At 43.8% G+C, this 21,087-nt stretch overlaps 1 protein-coding gene across 1 annotated transcript in view; it reads left to right on the forward strand.

Moving 5' to 3' along the window:
- The window catches only part of pdia5 (protein disulfide isomerase family A, member 5), a 136,966-nt gene that overhangs the window by 45,883 nt on the left and 69,996 nt on the right, over positions 1-21,087 (forward strand). Inside the window, exons 8-11 of the mRNA XM_080199513.1 lie at positions 7,988-8,055; positions 13,529-13,620; positions 19,395-19,466; positions 20,073-20,209. Coding sequence (XP_080055639.1) covers positions 7,988-8,055; positions 13,529-13,620; positions 19,395-19,466; positions 20,073-20,209 — 369 coding nt within the window. The remainder of the gene's footprint in view (positions 1-7,987; positions 8,056-13,528; positions 13,621-19,394; positions 19,467-20,072; positions 20,210-21,087) is intronic.

Consider the following 21,087-nt stretch of genomic DNA (forward strand, 5'->3'; position numbering starts at 1 on the left):
TAATGTAAGCCGAACTTGTGACTAAGAAATAAAAAAATGTAGACTACGAAGAGAGCTGGGTTGTGGTGGGAGGTTTGGGGCATTTTGAGTGGGTTATCAGCCAGGATTCCTCCTCCTGCAGTGGAAAACACAAATGTTTGGCCCATTCCTGTTCTTGTGTCCCACTCACTGACGCTGATAGTGCTTGAAGAGGTGGCTGTTTCGGTGGGATGTAAGCCATCCCTCCTGCCTCCTGAACTGAAGCGCAGGAGAGAGCAAAATGCGGGAGATGAAATTGTAGCATTCCTCATCCAATCATATTAGAAAAACGCTCCTTGCTATTTTTGCAGAGAATACTTTTTTACAACGTTTTCACTGCTGTAACCCCTGATGATAATGAAGCAGCAAGATTCCTCTCAGCCTTCTGTTACTCAGTGTGGTTTGCTGCTTTGTGACTTATTTTAATTCTGGAACAGATGCTAGTGCTTTTGTGTTTTTTTTTGTCTTCAAATTGTAAGAACCTGTATAGTGATACATTTATTGAATAAAGTGAGTGCTGCCAGAGCTGCTTTTGTTGTTTTTTTGATGTGCAGGATGCATCCCAGTCTATCTGTTCCACTCCATTGTGCAGCAGGCATTGATTTGGCTCCTAAACACTTTCCTCTCTTTTTAACCCCACTTTTGTTCCCTTTAACCCCCCAGCACCAATGCTTCCCAGGGTTTGAGGGTGAGCCATGCATCTGCTTATGTTCCTGTCACCTTCTTAGTAGTGTAGGATCATGACCATCAACCTATAGCTGCATCTCTGCGGTGCATTTTCACATCTGAATTCTGCAGCTGCGCAAATAGAAATGTGAGAAATAAGGGTCCACAGTTCACAAAACATATGCTGTTTTGCATAGATTTAAAGGAGCACTTGACGTTTTTCCAGCAACTACGCTACTGAACGAGTAGAACAGCCTAGCAGTGATAGGTAATGAGAGAAATTTTGGAAACCTAAATTAAAAGCGGAAAAGGGCTGGAATTGCACTGTAGGTGAATCAGGATGTCAGGGAAAAGGGTTGGTTTCAGGTATTGTTGAGTCATTGCATTGTTAGCCAGCCCTGGTGCGATGAGTTGCAAACAAAGCATCAAGAGAGGCGATATTTGAAACTGAGATGAGGAGGAACTACTACTCACAGAGGGTGGTGCATTTGTGGAACTCCTTGCCCCACAGCACAGTGGAGTCTGAAACGCTGAATGGTTTCATAAGGGAGATGGACATTTTTCTAATATTGAAAAGGGAAAGAGGGTATATGAGGAACAGGTGGGGAAGATGGATTTGGGAGAGATCAGCCATGATCTGATGGTATAGCGGAGCAGGCTTGAAGGGCTGAATCTGCTTGCTTCTCCTAATTCCTATGTTCGTAACTAGCTGTGTTTTCTGTGCTAAACTCCTGGCTGGTGACGAGTTTTAGGCTGTCCTCTGATGTGTACGAAGCACTAACAATTCCCTTGTCTTTGCAGTAACTTTTGTTCATGGTTCCATTGCCCGCCAGAGTTTGGATTTAAGCATCAAAGGAATGATGTTGAAGTTTGCTGACAGAATAAATGTGGGAAGACTTTGTGGGAGGAGGAAAAAAAAACAAAAAAACAAATCATTGGAAACACTCAGCAAGTCGGCTACAATACCGATAGAGAGAAGCATAGTTAACATTTCAGGAATTAACCTGTAGGAGGGAGGGGGTGGCACAAGGTATTGTCATTTGACCGATAATCCAGAAACCAGAGTAATGCTCTGGCGACCCTGTGCAAATCCCATCATGGCAGATGGTGCAATTTAAACGTTCAGTAAAATATCTGGAATTAAAAATCAAACAATGGCAAATGTTGTAAGAATCCATCTGGTTCACTCGTATCCTTTAGGGAAGGAAATCTGCCATCCTGACCTAGTCTGGCCTACATGTGACTCCAGAGCCACAGCAACTCAGATCAAGGCAAAATACTGTGGATGTTGGAATCTGAAACAAAAACAGAAAATGCTGGAAAATCTCTGACAAAAGGGTCATCCAGACTCAAAACATTGGCTATCTTCTCTCTCTACAGATGCTGTCAGACTTGCTGAGATTTTCCAATGTTTTCTGCTTTTGCCACAACAATTCAGTTGTATTCAACGGCTGCAAGTGGTACAAAAAGGAACTAATCGGAACAGCACTGGAAACGACAACGGGAAACCTAGCCCTGTCAACTCTGCAAAATCCTCCTTACATCTGGGGGCTTGTACCAAAATTGGGAGAACTGTCTCTCAAACTAGTCAAGAAACAGCCTGAAGTAGTCATACTCACAGAATCATGTCTCAGACATCTTCATCATCATTTCTGGGTATACCCTGTGTCACCAATAGAACAGAGTGGTGTACAGTTGGGTGGGGGCCCTGAGAGTCCTCAATATCAACTCATGGTACCACGTCAGATATGGGCAAGGAAACCTTCTTCTAATGACCATGTATCATCCTGTCTCAGGTGATGAATCAGTACTCCTCCATGTTGAACATTACTTGGAGGGAAGACGGTGGATGGTAAGGCTGCAGAATGTACTCTGGGTGGGGAATTCAATGTCTATCAGCAAGTGAGGCTTGGAAATACCACAACAGACCAAACTGGCTGGGTCCTAAAGGACATAGCTGCTAGACTGGGACTGCAGCAGATGGTGAAAGAGCCAACAAGAGGGCTAGAACATAAATAGGAGCAGGAGTAGGCCACCTTGAGCCTGCCCCGCCATTCAATAAAATCATGACTGATCTGAAAGTGGTTCAGTTCTACTTACCCGCCTTCTCCCCATAACCCTTAATTCCCTTATCAGAAATCTATCTACCCATGACTTAAACATATTTAACGAGGTAGCCTCCACCACTTCAATGGGTGGAGAATTCCAGAGATTCACTACCCTCTGAGAGAACAAGTTCCTCCTCAACTCTGTTCTAAACTGACTCCCCCTTATTTTGAGGCTGTGTCCTCTAGTTCTTTGTTTCCTTTCTAAGTGGAGAGAATCTCTCTGCATCTACCCTATCTCGCCCCTTCATTATCTGTTATGTCTCGATAAGATCACCCCTCAGCCATCTAAACTCCAATGAGTACAGGCCCAATCTACTCAATCTCTCCTCATAAGCTAACCCCCTCATCTGTATTAACCTGGTGAACCTTCTCTGTACTCCCTCCAAGGCCAATATATCCTTTCGCAAATAAAGGGACCAAAACTGCACACAGTACTCCAACTGCGGCCTCACCAGTGCCCTGTACAGTTGCAGCAAGACCTCCCTGCTTTTATATTCCATCCCCCTCGCGATAAAGGCCAACATTCCATTTGCCTCCTTGATCACCTGCAGACTGAGTTTTTGCGATTCATGCACAAGGACCCCCTGGTCCCTCTGCACAGTAGCGTGTCGTAATTTTTCACCATCTAAATAATAGTCCATTTTACTATTATTCCTTCCAAAGTGGATAACCTTACACTTGCCAATGTTATACTTCATCTGTCAGATCCTCGCCCACTCACTCAGCCTATCCAAATCTCTCTGCAGACTTTCCGCATCCTCCATGCAATTTGCTTTCCCACTCATCTTTGTGTCATCAGCAAACTTTGTTACCCTACAGTCAGTCCCTTCCTCCAGATCATCTATGTATATGGTAAACAGTTGAGGCCTCAGCACCGATCCCTGTGGCACTCCACTAGTCACCAACTGCCAACCAGAAAAGCACCCATTTATTCCAACTCTCTGCTTGTTAGATAGCCAATCCTCAATCCACGCTAACACTTTACCCCCAACTCCGTGTACCTTAATCTTCTGTAGTAACCTTTTATGAGGCACCTTATCGAACGCCTTCTGGAAATCTAAAAACACCACATCCACTGGTTCCCCTCTGTCAACTGCACTCGTTACTTCGCCAAACCACAGTTAACCTCATCTTCACCAAGCTGCCTGCCGCAGATCCATCGGTCCATGACAGTATCTATAGGAGTGACTACTGCACATTCCTTGTGGAGGCAAAGTCCTGTCTTTGCACTAAGGATACCCTCCATCGTGTTATGTGGCACTATCGCTGTGCTAAATGGGACAGACTTCAGACAGATCTAGCAGCTCAAAACTGGGCATCCTTGAGCCGCTGTGGGCCATCAGCAGCAGCAGAATAGTGCTCATCTATAATCTGTAAACTCATGGCCCAATATATCCCCCACTCTACCATGACCATCAAGCCAGAGATCAACCCTGATTCAATGGAGACTGCAGAAGGGCATGCCAGGAGCAGCACCAGGCATAGCTAAAAATGAGGTGTCAACAATGCAGGATTATTTGCATGCAGAACAGCATAAACAGCGAGTAATAGAACATAGAACACTACAGCACAAACAGGCCCTTCGGCCCACGAGTTGCGCCGATCACATCAACACCTATCTATAACCCCCAATCCCATAAAACCCCGTATAGACAAAGCTAAACAATCCCACAAACAACGGATCAGATCTAAGCTCTGCAACCCTGCCATATTCAGTTGAGAATGGTGGTTGACAAGTAAGCAACTCACTGGAGGAGGAGGCTCCATAAATATCCCCATCCTCAATGATGGAGGAGCACAGCACATTAGTGCAAATGGTAAGATTGAGATCTGCAACTGTCTTCAGCCAGATGTGTCGAGTGGATGATCCATCTCGGCTTCCTCCAGAGGTCCCAGCATCACACGAGTTGGTCTCCAGCCAATTCGATTCTCTCCACGTGATGTCAAGAAATGTCTGAAGGTATTGGATACTGTAAAGTCCGAATCTGATGATATTCCAGCAATAGGACTGAACACTTGTGTTCCAGAACTTTCTGTGCTCCTCGCTGAGCTGTTGCAGTGCAGCGACAACACTGGTATCTTCCTGATAATGTGGAAAAGTGTGGGGGGGGGGGGGGGACACAGTTGTTAGCACCACTGCCTCAGAGCGCCACGGACTCAGGTTCAATTCCCAGCTTGGGTCGCTGTCAGTGCACAGTTTGCACGTTCTCCCCGTGTCTGCGTGGATTTCCTCCAGGTGCTCTGGTTCCCTCCCACAGTCCAAAAGACGAGCTGGTTAGGTGCGTTGACCCGAACAGGTGCCAGAATGTGGTGACTTGGGGAATTTCACATGTAAGCCTTACTTGTGACTAATAAATAAACTTTAAAACTTTAGAGAAGTCCTGTGTACAAGAAACAGGAGAAATCCAACCCAGCCGATTACCTCCCCATTGGTCTGCTCTCAATCATCAGGAAAGTAATGGAAGGGATCATCAGTCACACTATCAAGCAACAATAACTGCTCACGGATGCTCAATTTAGGTTTTGCCAGAGTTACTCAGCTCCTGGCCTCATTACAGCCTTGGTTTAAAATGGACAAAAGAAATGAATGCCAACGGTGAGGTGAGAGTGACTGCCCTTGACAGCAAGGCAGCATTTGACTAAATACAGCATCAAGGAGCCCTAACAAAGGTGGAGTCAATGGGAATCAGGGAAAACCCACCGCTGGTTGGAGTCAAACCTGGCACAAAGCAAGATAGTTCTGATGATTAGAGGTCAATCATCTCAGCTCCAGAACATCACTGCAGGAGTTCCTCTGGGAAGTGTCCTCAATCCAACTACCTTTAGCTGCTTCATCAATACTCTCCTTCCATCATCAGGTTAGAAGTGGAATTGTTCACTAATGACTGCACAATGCTCAGTATTGTTTGAGACTCCTTAGATACTGAAGCAATCCATGTCCAAATATTAGCAGGACCTGGACAATATATGGGTTTGGGCTGACAAGTGGCAAGTAACGTTCCTGCTACACAAGTACCAGACAATGACCATTTCCAACAAAGCAATATCTTAACAATCTTTGCCCCTTGACATTCAATGGCACTACATTGCTGAATCCTCCACTACCATTGACAAGAAACTAAACTGGACTCGTTACGTAGATACAGTGGCTACAAGTGTAGGTCAGAGGCTGGGAATCCTGCAGTGAGTGACTCACCTCCTGACTCCCAAAAACCTGTCCATCGTCTGCAAGACACAATTCAGGAATGCGATGGAATGCTGTCTACTTACTTGAATGAGTGCAGTTCTAATAATACTCAAGAAGGTTGATACCACCCAGGATAAAGCAGCCCGCTTGATTGCTACCTCTTCCATAAACATTCACCAATGAACAGTGACAGCCGTATGTACCATCTACAAGATGCACTGCAGAAACTAACCAAGGTTCCTTAGGCAGCACCTCCCAAACCCACTATCATCTAGAAGGAGAAGAGTAGCAGATACCTGGGGACACCAGAACTTGGAGTTTCCCCTCCAATCACTCACCATCCTGACTTTGAAGTATTTTGCCGTTCCTTCACTGTCTCTGGGTCAAAATCCTGGAACACTCTCCCTAACAGCACTGTGGGTGTATCTAGGGCAGCACGGTGGCACAATGGTTAGCACTGCTGCCTTGCAGCGCCAAGGCCCCAGGTTCGATTCCCAGCTTGGGCCACTGTCTGTGTGGAGTTTGCACATTCTGTGTCTGCATGGGTTTCTTTCAGGTGCTCTGGTTTCGTCGCGTGGTCCAAAGATGTGCAGGTTAGGTGGTTTGGCCATGCTAAATTGCCCCTGAGTGTCACAGGGACTAGCTAGGGTAAATATACGGGGTTAATGGGATAGGGCCTGGGTAGGATTGTGGCCAGTGCAGACTTGATGGACCGAGTGGCCTCCTCCTGCACTGTAAGGATTCTGTGACTACATTGGTTCAAGAAGACAGTTACCACTGCCTTCTCGAGGGCACCTGGGAATAGGGAATAAATGCTGGCCCAGCCAGCAATATCCACATCTCACCAAATTGTTTTTTTTAAAAAAGGGACCAAAGCCAGGTTAGCAGTGCAGGGCAGAGATCGTTCAGTCAAACAGGAAGTGGTACATTTTTAGAAGAGGAATAGTTAAAAGAATTAAATGTCCCTGAATGGCTGTTGAGTAGAGAAAGACAGAAATCTTGTCTGTGGACTGAAGAGGGTGTAAAAAGGCAGATGGGTTTCTGAGAATATAATGCATTGTTGGATTTATCTTAGGTGCTGTTGTGGGAGAATGTTAGAACCATAGCAAATAAATAGCTGAATTATATTGATCAGGATGTAATTGAATGAGAATTTCTGATTGTGTGTAGAAAGGCAGAATAAATCTGGACACTTCTTTCAGTGGTATAGTGAAGCGTGAAGTAGAGACAAATTAATAAAGCTTTTCAAAATGATGGAGGATAAACAGTGAAAGACAGTTTGTGCTGATTGAAGAATCGTGAACAAGTGGATTTACATTGAGGACAAGGGCTAGAAGCAAGTTGCGTAATCTTAGTGCAGAAATAAGCCATTCAGCTCATTGTGCTGTGCCAGCTCTTTGAAAGGGTTTTCCAATTTAGCCTCAGACCCCAGCTTTTTGGCTCGCACATCTGCAGATCAGCTCTGGTTAAATCACTGTCTAATTGCCTTTCAAAACTTCTGGAGGGATCCACTTCCCTTACTCGCGCAGATCGCGCATTGCAGATGTTAACAATTGTGTGTAAACAGCATTCTCATTTCCCCCTTTTTTCTGGCCAATTATTTTAAATCACTGGCTGATAACTGTCCCTGTGTCCCCCACCCTCCCACCCCCATCCGCCCACCAGTAGGAACTTCTCCTTCCTATTTTATCAAAGCCCCATTTGATTGCCTCCAAGTCACGCTTTCTTCTTATGTGTTCTAATTTGCCGTCCCCGCATGTAACATTGCCGTAGAGTGCATTTAAAATGAAATAAATATCGAGAGATGCTAATGGAACGTGACTGGATTGGACAATTTTAATTGAAGGGCTGACATTTTGCCATGCTGTCGTGTCCGCGGAATGTCATTTGGTGAAATGATTTTTGTTAAAGCTGTCACTGACTCATTTAGCACAATGTTTGTGTCTCTTTGTTTCTGCTTCTTGTTCTGCTGTTGCCTTTGACCTGACCTTTTGCCCCCGTGAGTCAGGGTGTGGGGTGTGTAAGCGGATGATGCCAGCCTTTCAGCAAGCTGCCACCGAGTTGAAGGGAGCCTATGTAAGTATCTCGGTTTCACTGGCCGATTTCGTTTTTCTCAAAAAAAAAGCACCGTGCGTGGGGACTCTTCTGGTGTTTTTTCTTAATTTTGTGTGCAGATCAGTTAGATATTCAATCCTGATTCAGTTATGCTGTTCAGGTTTTTCAATCAGACTTTTGATTATCAAGCTGGGGGAATGATATCAATAATGAAACGCAAGCTTGTGCTTCAGTGTGTTATAGGCTGTGAAACCCAGGAGGTGAATACTGCACAGGATGTTGCCGCTTAACATCACCCTGCACAATGACATTTTGCATCAATGTTGCTCTCCAATTAGAATCCTACATTCTCATTGTGTTGCTGCCTTGCATTAATTAATGCCTGGGCATTCTTGCCCATGTTGAGCATGCGAGAGTTTGGTCTCAGGCACGGTGGGAAGCGGGCAGTTACGAACCTCAGGCATGATGTGGAGACGTTGGACTGAAATAGGCACAGTAAGAGGTCTCACGACACCAGGTTAAAGTCCAGCAGGTTTATTCAGTGACATGAGCTTTCGGGAGCACCGTCCCTTTATCAAGTGAGTCCCCCGACGAGACTCACCTGATGAAGTGGCAACGCTCCAAAAGTTTGTGCTACCAAATAAACCTGTTGGACTTTAACCTGGTGTTGTGAGGCTTCTTACTGTGCGAACCTCAAGACAGACTGTTTCCCGTGACACTGCGCTTTCCAAACTAAAATGTTAAGCGAGGACGTCCTGTTGGATTTGATTCCTCTGTGTAACCCCAATTTATACAGCTTGCATTATTGGAACAAGTCCCATGTGATTAGCATAGTGCAAGGGGAATGTTTAAAAATTCAGCTTTACTCTACAGGCCTTTGGTTTGTCTAGAGGAAATGCAACTCAGATTTTGGGACAGCAGGATAATTAATCATTTCAACCTTGCAAGTGTTTATATTAAGTAGGGCTAATGGACTTATATTTACTGAAGTTCCCCTGGGATTTCTGATTAGCGTGATTGACAGGGCCATTTGATGATATGGTTTATGTGCAGAGCTGGATCTGTAGCAGAAAAGAAAAGCTTTTGTGGAAAGTTGTCAACTGCATGAAGCTTGGTTGAAGTTAGAAGGACTTTGCAGGCTTCTGGAACTCTATCTTTGTCTGAAAGCAAGTATGCCTGGGTTTGCTAGCTATTTAATTAAAAGTGGTTTTGATTTATGCATGAATGGGACTTATTTGGAACTGGGACAGTGATAAGCTAGCAATAAAGTTGCTTTCTTTCAGTTTTAAATATTGTTCATTGTTAATGGGTAAGCTGATTCATTTGTTAAAGTTATATTTAAATTGTCTTGTTAAGTAAAATTTGTTTTACCATAAAAGATCTCAATGTTGTCGGTGGAATCACTCTTGGAGTGGAACATCCATTTATGCCAGATAGAAAAATTGTTGGTCTGGCTTCCTGATGTAATTTGAGGTTCCGGTCCAGCATTCTAATACACATCCAAGACCAGATCTTTAACTCATCACTAAGCAGTACACAGCCTTGCTAACTCACCATATAGTATTTATGACCTGCCCTAAACCCTTTTCTCTTTAAAGTGTTCACTTAAGTTGACAAAGTTTAACAGGTGCTATTAGGCTCTTTTGTCTCTCAGAAGTGGTGTGAGTGACCAACTAGCTATTGGACTGCTATAACTGGGCTCGATCCCGCTTCACTCTCGAGCTGCAAGTGCACTCACTTTGCAGCAGGGAGACACTCTTTTAAGTTGATTCTGAGAGTATTGATTCTGCTAGCAAGGCCCCTGAAGCTCGCTCTGTCATTCAATTAGATCTTGGCTGATCTTCTGTTTTGACACTACTTTGCTGCCCTAGCCACATAACCCTTGCTATCTTTAATATCCAGAAATCTGTCAGCCTCTTGTCTGGAATATATTGAATGACTGAGCCTCTCCAGCCCACTGGGATAAAGAATTCCAAAGATTCACCATCCTCATAAATAGCTCCTCACCTCAGTCTTAAATGATATACTTCTTACTCAGAGACTCTGTCCCCTGGTTCTAGACCACCATCATCACTATGCCCCCCCAACCAAACCCAAGACAAGGGAATCATCCTCCTTGAATGTATTCTGTCAAGGCCTGTAAAAAGATGTGTAGGTTTCAATGTGATCACCTCTCTTCCAAACTCGAGAGATTACTGTCCCAGGCTCCTAAATCTCTCCTCTTAGGGTGATCACGCCATCTGCCCGGTGAATTTTTGTTCCTCTCCCTCTCCGGCAAGTGTAACCTTAAGTAAGGAAACCAAAACTGTAGGTGTGGCCCCAATCAGGCTGTAGACAACTGCAGCAAGACTTCCTCACTCCTATACTCAAATCCTCTTGCAATAAATGTGAACATGCCATTTGCCATAATTCCTTGTTGAACAGACATGTAACTTCTGAACAAAGACACCCAGGATCCTTTGAGCATCAACACTTCCCAACCTATCCCCTTTTAAGAAATAACTTCCATAGTGGTTAGCACTGCTGTCTTGCAACACCAGGGACCTGGGTTCGATTCCCGGCTTGGGTCGCTGTCTGTGTGGAGTTTGCATGCTGTCCGAATCTGCGTGGGTTTCCTCCCACAGTTTGAAAAACGTGCTGTTGGGTGTATTGGCCATGCTAAATCATCCCTCAGTGTACCCAAACAGTCGTCAGAGTGTGGCAACTAGGAGATTTTCAGAGTAACTTCATTGCAGTACTAATGTAAGCCAACTTGTGGCAATAATAAATAAACTTTATTTTTTATCAAAGGGGATAGATAAATTTACAATTTTGCACCTTCTATTTCATTTGTCATATTCTTACCCACTCAGCCAGCCTGTCTGAATCTCCTTGAAACCTCATTGCATCCTCCTCAAAACTCATAAGGCACAGGAGCAGAATTAGGCCATTCGGTCCATCGAGTCCACTGCGCCATTTGATCACTGCTGATATGCTCCTCATCCCTATTTTCCTGTCAGCTCCCCATAACCCTTCAACCCATTACCAATTAAAAATCTGACTCCTTCTTAAATTTACTCACTGTCCCAGCATCCACCCAAGGGGTAGCAAATTCTCATTTCTACCGAGTGTTGTGTCATCAGCAAACCTTTGAAATATTTACACTTGATTCCCATGTACGAGCCCTTGCTATAGATGGTGAATAATTGGGGCCCGAGCACTGATCCTTGTGTTAACCCACTAGTCACAGCTTGCCCTCCTGCGAATGAACTATTTATTTCTACTCTGTTTGCTGTGTAACCTGTATGTTACCCCAAATCCCACATGCTCAAATTTTTCTTAAGGTCCCACACAAGAAGTTTTTGTCAAACCTTCTGAAAATCCAAATTTGCCACATTTTCATTCTCCCTATCTAGTCTAATTACATTCTCAGAAAACTCCAGGTTTGTCAAGCATGATTTCCCTTTCATATGTCCATGTTGATTCTGCCCAAGTGTACTATTATTTTCCAAGTGTCCAGTTATGACTTTCTTTATACTAGATTCTAGCAATTTCCCCACTACTGATGCCAGGCTATATAAGTCTATAGCCTTCTCCTTTCTGAAATGGGTGGGGTGACGTTTGCTACTTTCCAATTTGCAGGAACTGTTCCAGAATCTATAACATTGTGAATCTGCAACATTGCCCCTTAGTGTCATGGGGCGACCAGCTCGGGTAAATTCATGGTGTTATGGGGATAGGGTCTGGATGGGACTGTGATTGGTGTAGACTCGATGGGCTGAACGTCCTCCTTCTGCACTGCAGGATTCTATGACTTAGTAATTATTTAACTTCTGTCGTTTCCTTATTTCCCATTATAAATTCTCCCCTGTACTTGTCTCTGCTAATCATTTCCTTTCTACAAACCTATTTCAGTCTGAAGCCATTCCAGTCTGTGTTTGTGTTTCTTGCCAGGTTGCTTTCATATTCTATTTTCTCCTTATCAGTTTCTTGGGTCTCTTTTGCTGAATTCGAAAATGCTCCCAATCCTCAGGCTATTTTTAGTAACTTCATAAGCCTCTTCCTTTGATCTAATAGAATCTTCAACTTCTCTTGTTGCTATGCTTGACTCACCTTTCTGTTGGGTTTCTTTGTGCCTCAAAGGAATGTGTATTTGGTGACTGTGTATTGATTCTTTTAGTGTTAGCCATTGGCTGCCTAACCTCATACCTTTTTAACGTAGTTCCCCAATCCACCGCAGCCAACTTGCCCCTCACACCTTCGTACATTGTTCAGATTTCTGACCATAGTTTTGGATTGAACGATATCACTTTCAATCTTCGTATAAAATTCTGTCATATTATGGTTTCTCCTCTAAAGGCTCCTTTGTAACGAGATTATTAAGTAGCCTTTTCTCATTGCACAATACTGGGTTTAAAATAGCCCATATTACAAGTTGCTTCCTCAACACATTGTTCCAGAAAACTGTCTTGTGTATATTCCAGGAATTTGTCCTCCACAACATTAGATTTACCAAATCTCGTTGCAGACTGAAGTCCCCCAATTATTACTGTATTATCCTTGTTCAAAGCGCTTATAATTTCCTGACTTCTACCTTGCCCTACATTATCACAACTATTTGGTGGCCTGTAAGGAACTCCTAAAATGTGCGGGTTAGGTGGATTGGCGAATGCTAAATTCCCCCTTAGTCTCGGGAGATTAGCAGTGTAAAAAGGTGGGGTTATGGGGATAGACCGTGGGTGGGATTGTTGCCAGCACAAGCTCGATGGGCCAGATGGCCTTCTCCTGCACCATAAGAATTCTATTGTTCTAATGTTTCGCTGTAGTTAGTGGACATCCTGCTGACTGAATCCCTAATGTTCAGTTGAAGTAGATATTATAGAGGTTTACAGCATGGAAACAGGTCCTTCAACCCAACTTGTCCATGCCGCCCAGTTTTTACCATTCAGCTAGTCCCAATTGCCCGCATTTTGTCATAGCCCTGTATACCCATCTTACCCCATGTAACTTTCTAAATGCTTTTTAAAAGACAAAATTATATCCCCCTTCTACTATTACCTTTGACAGCTTGTTCCAGACACTCACCGCTCTGAGTGAAAAAAGCTGCCCTCTGGACCCTTTTGTATCTCTGCCCTCTCACCTTAAACCTATGCCCTCTAGTTTTAGACCTCCTCCCCCCCACCTTTGGGAAAAGGTATAGACTATCCAGCTGATCTATGACCCGCATTATTTAATAGATCTCTATAAGATCACCCCTAAACCTACTACCAGTCTATCCAGCCTCTCCTTATAATTCAAACCATCAAGTCCCGGTAGGATCCTAGTAAATCTTTTCTGTGCTCTTTCTAGTTTAATAATATCCTAATATTAAGGTCAACCCCAACTGTTAGGATGCAATTCAGAGAGATTGCCTAGTCTTAAAATACTCCATCTAATTCATCCAGTATTCGCTAAACACTCGGCCAATTTTGTACCAGTGACTTTTCAATTCTAATGCTAACTGTTTCCTTTATAGGTAATGGCTGGAATGAATGTGCATCCATCTGAATTTGATGATATCAAACAGGAATTTAACGTCAAAGGATATCCAACCTTCTGTTATTTTGAGTAAGTTCAGCAAGGCATGTTTTGAGGTTAACCAATCTAGTCCAAACAATCTCGTGTGATTTTGCTAGTTTACACAACTTTGTAAAATTGGGTGGCTCAATGGTAGCACAGTGGTTAGCACTGCTGCCTCACAGCGGCAGGCACCCGTGTTCGACTCCCGGCTTCAGTCACTGTCTGTGTGGAGTCTGCAGGTTCTCCCTGTGTCTGCGTGTGTTTCCTCCCACAGTCTGAAAGACAAGCTAGTTTAGATGCATTGGCCATGCTAAATTCTCCTTCAGTGTAGCCAAGCAGGTACCAAAGTATGGCGACTAGGGGATTTTCACAGTAACTTCATTGTAGTGTTAATGTAAGCTTACTTGTGACACTCAGTGAAATGCTCATTCGGAGAGCTGGTGCAGTCACAGTGGACTGAATGGCCTCCTTTGATGCTGTAATGATTGTGAATGGCCTATAGAAATTTAAGGCGCTGAGAGCTAATGCAGGTGAGCGAGTGCAAGATGATATGGCAAAGGATATGGGCAGCAAAGTTTTGGATGAGGTGAAGTCATGGAATGTGAGGGATGATGAGACAGCCAAGAACCCATTGAAGTAGTCAATATTGCGAGGATTTAAGCAACAGCTGGGCTGAGGCAGGAGTATCATGTCATGGAGATGGAAGTTGACGGTCTTTATGATGGGGAGGATCTGGTCTGAAACTCTTGTGCAAGATGAACAATTTGGTTTAACCTGAGACAGTGGGCAGAGAGGAATTGGAAAGAGCAGCAAGGTATGCAGTTTATCATGTGGGCCAATGCAGATGATTTCAATCTTCCCACTGCTTAACTGGAGTAAATTGAATCTCATCCAAGATTTGATGTTGGACAGCAGCGCGACAACGCCAAGGTCTGGAGGTGGGGAAGAGAGATGGTAGAGGGGTAGAACTGGGTGGTTGGTGTGTAGGTGGAACCTGAGTCTTCAGATGCTGTCGCCAAAGGGAGTAGCATTCAGAAAAGGAAGGACTCTGATAGATTTATGTAGCATTCCAGAGGTAATGCATTATGGGGCAGGAAGAGAAGACACTGCTGGATTCTACAATGGTTTAACTATTAATTTCCCTTCAGAGTATTTACAGATTGAATTGCAGATGGGAGATGTGTGCAGTTGCTTCCTGCCTAATTAACCTTGAAGAGGAAAAAGATTCAAGTCAGAAGAAGTGAAACACATAATTAGGATAATATAATCGGAGAAATAGTTATTGCATTCTAAGCTCCACATTTTGAAATATTCGATTAAGTGGCTTCAGACAGTTTGAGACCATAACGTGTTTATATCAGTGAAAACCTGTCTTTGTTCTCGTCGGAATTGAGACTTTTTAATTTATTTTTTAATGGGATGTAGGTGTTGCTGGTGAGGCCAACATTAATTACCCATCCTTAATTGCCCTCCAAGGTGGCGATGAGCTGCTTTCTTGAACTGCTGCAGTTGATGTGGTTGTGGATAATCCACAATGCTGTTAGAGAGGGATCATAGAATTCTACAGTACAGAAGGAGGCCATTCAGCCCATTGAGTGTCCACTGACCACAATGCCACCCAGGCCCGATCCCCATAACCCCACGCATTTACCCTAGATAGTCCCCTTGATACTAAGGGGCAATTTTAGCACAGCCAATCTACCTAAACCCCACATCTTTGGAATGTGGGAGGAAGCCAAAGCACCCAGGGGAAACCCTTGCAGACACTGAGAGAACGTGTAGCCTCCACGCAGACAGTAACCCAAGATGGGAATCGAACCTGGGTCTCTGGCACTGTGAGACAGCAGTGCTAATCAGCATGCCATCACACAGGGAGTTCTAGGATTTTGACCCAATGACAGTAAAGAAACTGTAAATACCTAGTGTGCAGAAGGAGGACATTTGGCCCATTGGGTCTGCACTGACTCTCCAATTACACACTGGCAGCACAGTGGCACAATGGTTAGCACTGCTGTCTTACAGTGCCAGGGACCCAGGTTCAATAGCCGGCTTGGGCCACTGACTGTGCAGAGTTTGCCCATTCTCCCCTTGTCTGTGTGGGTTTCCTCTGGGTGCTCCAGTTTCCCCCCTCAGTCCGAAAGATCTATTGGTTAGGTGCATTGACCCGAACAGGCACCAGAATGTGGCAACTAGGAGAATTCCATAATAACTTAATTGCAGTATGAGCCTTACTTGTGACTATTAAATAAACTTTACTTTAAAACCTTTGGACAATCAAGAGTCAATTTAGCATGGCCAGTGTACCTAATTGGCACATGTTTGGACTGTGGGAGGAAATCAGACCACCTGGAAGAAACCCACATGGTCATGGGGAGAACATGCAAACTCCATACGGTCACCCGAGGCTGGAATCGGACCCAAATCCCCAGCATTGTGAGGCAGCAGTGCTAACCACAGTGTCACCATGCCGCCCTAGGAACGGTGATACGTTTCCAAATCAAGATGGAGTGGGGCTTGGAGGGGATCTTGGTGGCGTTCCTATAGATCAGTTGACCTTTGTGGAGGTTGCTGTTGAAGGAAGTTTGATAAATTGGTTGCAGGCGGGTGAGGATTTGGAGAAGTGTTGGGGAGTTTAAAAAAGATGTTTATGATCACTTGAAAATGAGCATTCTGCCCCAGTTTGCTTCCTTTGCTTCTAACTCCAACTGATAATGCCACTGGTGAGTGTGCGTCTTTTTTTTTCATGTTGCCGTGGCCACAGCATCAAATAGTCTGGGAATTGTAAACCCACCCAACCATTGAAAAGCATGTGTCTGAGGAAGAATGCATCATTCCCCGGATTAGAGGCTGTGTTAAGGGCATAAAGGATTCGATTCGATCAAGTCTTTCTGGTCTGCCAAGTCACTGCTGCTTCTCTGTGGTTTACTGCCATTATGTGGCCCAATTCTATCTTCACAGAACAGTACAAATGTTAAACAATTGCTGAAGTGGGTTAAAAACAAAACACTGGATGTTTTCCTATCTGACTCTTTGCCTGTTCCTTCGCTGAAGGGCTTCTATTGGGATATATTTGCACAGATGTTGGCCTACTTAGAATATCTCACCCAAGTAGCCATTCCTCTTGCAAATCCTGGGGGTTTTCAGGCCAATTGCAGCACTTCAAAGTCAAGCATATTCTTGGAAATTATTTAATTTTGATAGAGCCATATAGCACCGAAGGAGGTCATTTGATTTGCATAGCTCTGCTTCCTTTTTTCCATCCTTTCTTCCTTTAATCTATCCTCCTGTTTTCCCCCCCTCCTGTTCCCCCCTACTGTTTTCTCCCACCCCGCCCTTTCTTCTGTCCAAATCCTTCAATATTTTTAGCATCTGTCTTAAATCTGTGTTGAGATTTAATCTCTCCTGCAAAGAAAGTGATCTTTGCCCCTTTGATCTCCCCACCTATCTGAAACCTACCACTCCATGGGTCATTCTGGTGAATCTCCTCTGCAACTGCTCCAGGACCTTGACATCCTTCCTAAAAGTGCGGTGCACAGAATTGGTCACAGCTCTGGCCGAGCTAGTGTTTTCTGAAGGCTCAGTGCAACCTCCTGACTTTTGAATTCTTGTGCCTCTCTTTATAAAGTTCAGAATCCCTTATGTCTAATATAAACAGAGGAAAAGATTTAGAAAGAGAATAACAGTCATCATTTTGGCAGGCAATGTCTTCTGCACACCGATTATGAGCATTTAGTTTGAAAGATGAATAAGAATGCACTGGAGGGAAACCTGCTCAATCCAACCGATCAATATTTATTTTCTGCCTTGCAGTCATGCTGACTTCTTGAAGCAATTCGCGGTCTAAAGTTGGAGACTGGCGGGTGGGGGGAAGGAATGATTTGCATATGACAATTTGGCTGGGGAAAAAAGAATGATCTTTTTTGGCATTAAAGATGGTAATTACTGTTGCAAAATCCGATCCTTTGGGGAATGTCGATGAACTTAATTGGAATTTTGCCCAGACTGATTGCCATTTGTTAATTTGAGCAAATTAGGAAATGTTTCTGAAGTATATTTATAAAATGATGTTTATAGTGTTGCTTAAAATTGATCGCTATAAAAGCTGTTTTAAAATTACCATAGCTTCCTGAGGACCTATTTAAAATTCTCTCTTCACAAATTGCCCAAAGAATCATTTCACAGAAACTGTCAAATTATGAATTTTAAAGTGTTTTTTTAAAATGCATGACTTTCTGGGTTCTCTGTCTTCGGAATTGAAAGCGATCTAGCTTTTATTGAAAAAAAAAGGTAATTTTTCACACAGAATGCTTCTAATTGATGTTCGCGAGCGCGCTGCTGTTTTTTTATTCTGTGGCAATGAGTACACGACTTAATTGTCCCAGCAGGTCTGGATGTAATTCAGAAAACTGGTATAAATTTCCACTTCCGTGTTATTTGTGTTGGATTGTGAAGATATCTTAAGAGTCGAATCCCTGCAGTGCAGAAGGAGGCCATTTGACCCATCGAGTCTGCACCGACTACAATCCCACCCACCCCCTATCCCCATAACCCCACATATTTACTGCGCTAATCCCTCTAACCGCTGCATCCTGGGATACTAAGGCGCAATTTAGCATGGCCAATCCACCTAACCCGCACATTTTTGAACTGTGGGAGGAAACCGGAACACCCCCGGAGGAAATCCACGCAGACACGGGGAGAATGTGCAAACTCCACACAAACAGTGACCTAAGCCGAGAATCGAATCCAAGTCCCTGGCGTGGTGAGGCAGCAGTGCCAACCTCCATGCCACCCCAAATGTTAAAATAGTGCCTTTAGATCAAAGATCTTGATGACTTCCATGGGCAAATGTAATATGACCTCAAGCCCGTCTGCTCTGGTGATGTTGGCTGAAGAATGGATGTTGGCAATGATACTAGGGACGACATCCCACTCTTCAAAAGGTTGCAGCAGGATCCTGTGCATGCACCCGGGCGGACGGGGTCTTGGTTTAGCATCTTATCTGAAAGATGGCATCTCCAGCAGTGCAGCGCTCCTTCTGTACTGCGTGAGAGTGCTGGCCGAGGTTTTGTGCTTCAGTACTTGTTACGGAATTTGAACCCTTAACAGCGAGCTAGCTGTCCACTGCGCCACGGCTAACAGAGAGTCAGCTAGCGACCCTACTCATCTACGCTGGTTGCTGCAGGAAAGCAAATGCATCTGACTTGACTTGGCCGTTGAGCCAATTTTCCCCAGTGCTGGTGAAAAAAAATGAAATTGCGCTCAAAGGTTTCTGTTGTCCAGAAATAATTGCCTCTTGCCTGAGGTATTGAACAGCCTCCGTGGACTTAGATCTCTGGTTCAACCTGAGTCAGCAGTCCTGGAGGCAAAGGGAAAGTGATCTCTTTTTGCAAACAAACTCCTACGTTCATTTCTGTTAGTCAAGTCTCAGGAACTTGTTTAGGGCCTAATTTCTGCACTATTTATTTATGTGTGGACAGTCAAAATTTGAAGTACTATCATGTTGGATTTTGCACTAGAATAAGTGAAACATGAGACATATTAGTCAAATAAAAGCAAAATACTGTGGCTGCTGGGAACCTGAAATAAAAACTGGTTAAATATGCTAAGTTTATACAGCATTTTCTGCTTTTAATGAAAAGTAATGGCTGCCCCGATTTCAGTACGATGCATTCACTAGATGGCTTTGTGTGAAGCAGTCCTTTCAGCCCATTTAATCCCATGAATCCCCGTCCTTTATCAGGACGATTTTGAGTATTGTGCAATGCTGCATAGATTTACTTGATAATTGAGTTTTTTTCCCCTCTGGCTTCTTTCAAAAGGAAGGGAAAGTTTCTGTTTAATTTTGAAAACTACGGAGCTACAGCCCAAGAATTTGTTGAATGGATGAAAAAGTGAGTAAGATTAAGTGTTGTATGTATAAAGAAAATTATGTGCCTTATCTTGCGGACGCTACTGTCATGGATACAATGGATGATTTTTTTTGCCCCTCAGGCTATTTTAATACATCAGCATTGTAAATGCTTTATTGCATTGGGATTATGAATTCATCTTAAACTTTGATGTTAGTCCAATTACATTGGGCATGTTTTAATAATAACTCAGTGAAACACATGGACTATTTTAATGTCCTTATCGTTCATCTAAACAAATGTTTACTAATAGCTTATTGTCTGTGAAAGTATTTTGTTCCTGGATCTGAGCAATCAAAAGGGCCAAAAGCACAAAAAGAATTACTTGTTTAATGACAAAAATTTTCTAGAACGAAGTTCTTTGTGTTGTACTTTATCTTGCTTGGCCACATAAACTTCAGTGCAGCTGGGCTCAATGCACTCAACCATCAGAAGAGTTGCTCTTAATCAGACTGACCAAGATGTATGGGGGTGCAATTGAATTGAAGCATTATCAAGCGGAATCTGGTAATCGATTGATGGTTTGGACAATAGTTTCTCTGGTGCGTTTTCATCTTCATCAAGCCCTTGCATTCCTTTTGCCACCAGTCCACAAGCAGTGCAGCCAAAAGCCCCAGAGGTCCCATGGGCGGAGCAGGAGTCTGCAGTCTCTCACTTAACCGACGATAGCTTCGATGGGTTCGTGAAGGAACATTCATCAGTGCTCGTTCTGTTTTATGCGCCGTGTAAGTTACAGTCTGAATTCAAGAAGACCTTTGTCTGGTGCTTATAAGCCTGCCCTGAAAGGGCTAAGGAAACTAGATGCCACTCGCTCCTATTGATTGTGTGTTTGCTCCGAGGCTTTCTTTTCAAAGCTAATTGAAATCCACCGTATTTCAATCCCGTTTGCTAGAAATTCAAGTCACCCGAATCTGCAACTTCCTTCCTAAGTCCCACTGCCTGCATGTGTTCAGGCACAGTTTCAGACTCCTACACCCTCTGGGGGTAAAAGTCTTTCCTTGCCTTCCCTCTGACCTTTCTACCATTCGCTAAATATATGTCCCCTAGTCACTGACCACTCCCAAGGTCAATAGGCCTGGTCTTTCCAGTCCTGGCAACATCCTTGTAAATCTCCTCTGTACCATCTGACCATCGCACCAGCCAGACCCATGTTTACATTATGGGGTGGGAAGAGTAAAGAGTCCGCCCACCTCCTGATCTTCAGGAGACCACTTCCTGAGAACAAGCATCATTGAGGTTAGCGAGGAAGTATTTGTGTTCTAGAATATCCTGAGTGGCTCAGTGCCAATTCAGCTTGCTAACACTCCTGTGAGGTGACTTTCACTATTCTTAAAGTGCTATACAAATACAAGCTGCTATTTAAATATTGTTTGAGCTGTTCTAGAAAGAATGGAAATATTAAAGCGGTTGTGTTTCTTTTTTTTAAAAGCTGGGAGGAAGATCCTGGTTTCTGATTTGTACAATCTCCAGTTTTATTTATGAAGAGGAAATGACCAGCTTGCTTCTGCCCACACAGTAAAATCCACCCATCCTCAATCCCAACCTCAAAATCCTCTGGCCAGGGGAGAAATATTTAGGGAAAGCAAAACACTGGAAATTTTCT

This window comes from Carcharhinus amblyrhynchos, chromosome 11 (genome assembly GCF_965287045.1).
Source record: "Carcharhinus amblyrhynchos chromosome 11, sCarAmb.v2.hapA, whole genome shotgun sequence".
NCBI classification, from domain to species: Eukaryota; Metazoa; Chordata; class Chondrichthyes; order Carcharhiniformes; family Carcharhinidae; genus Carcharhinus; species Carcharhinus amblyrhynchos.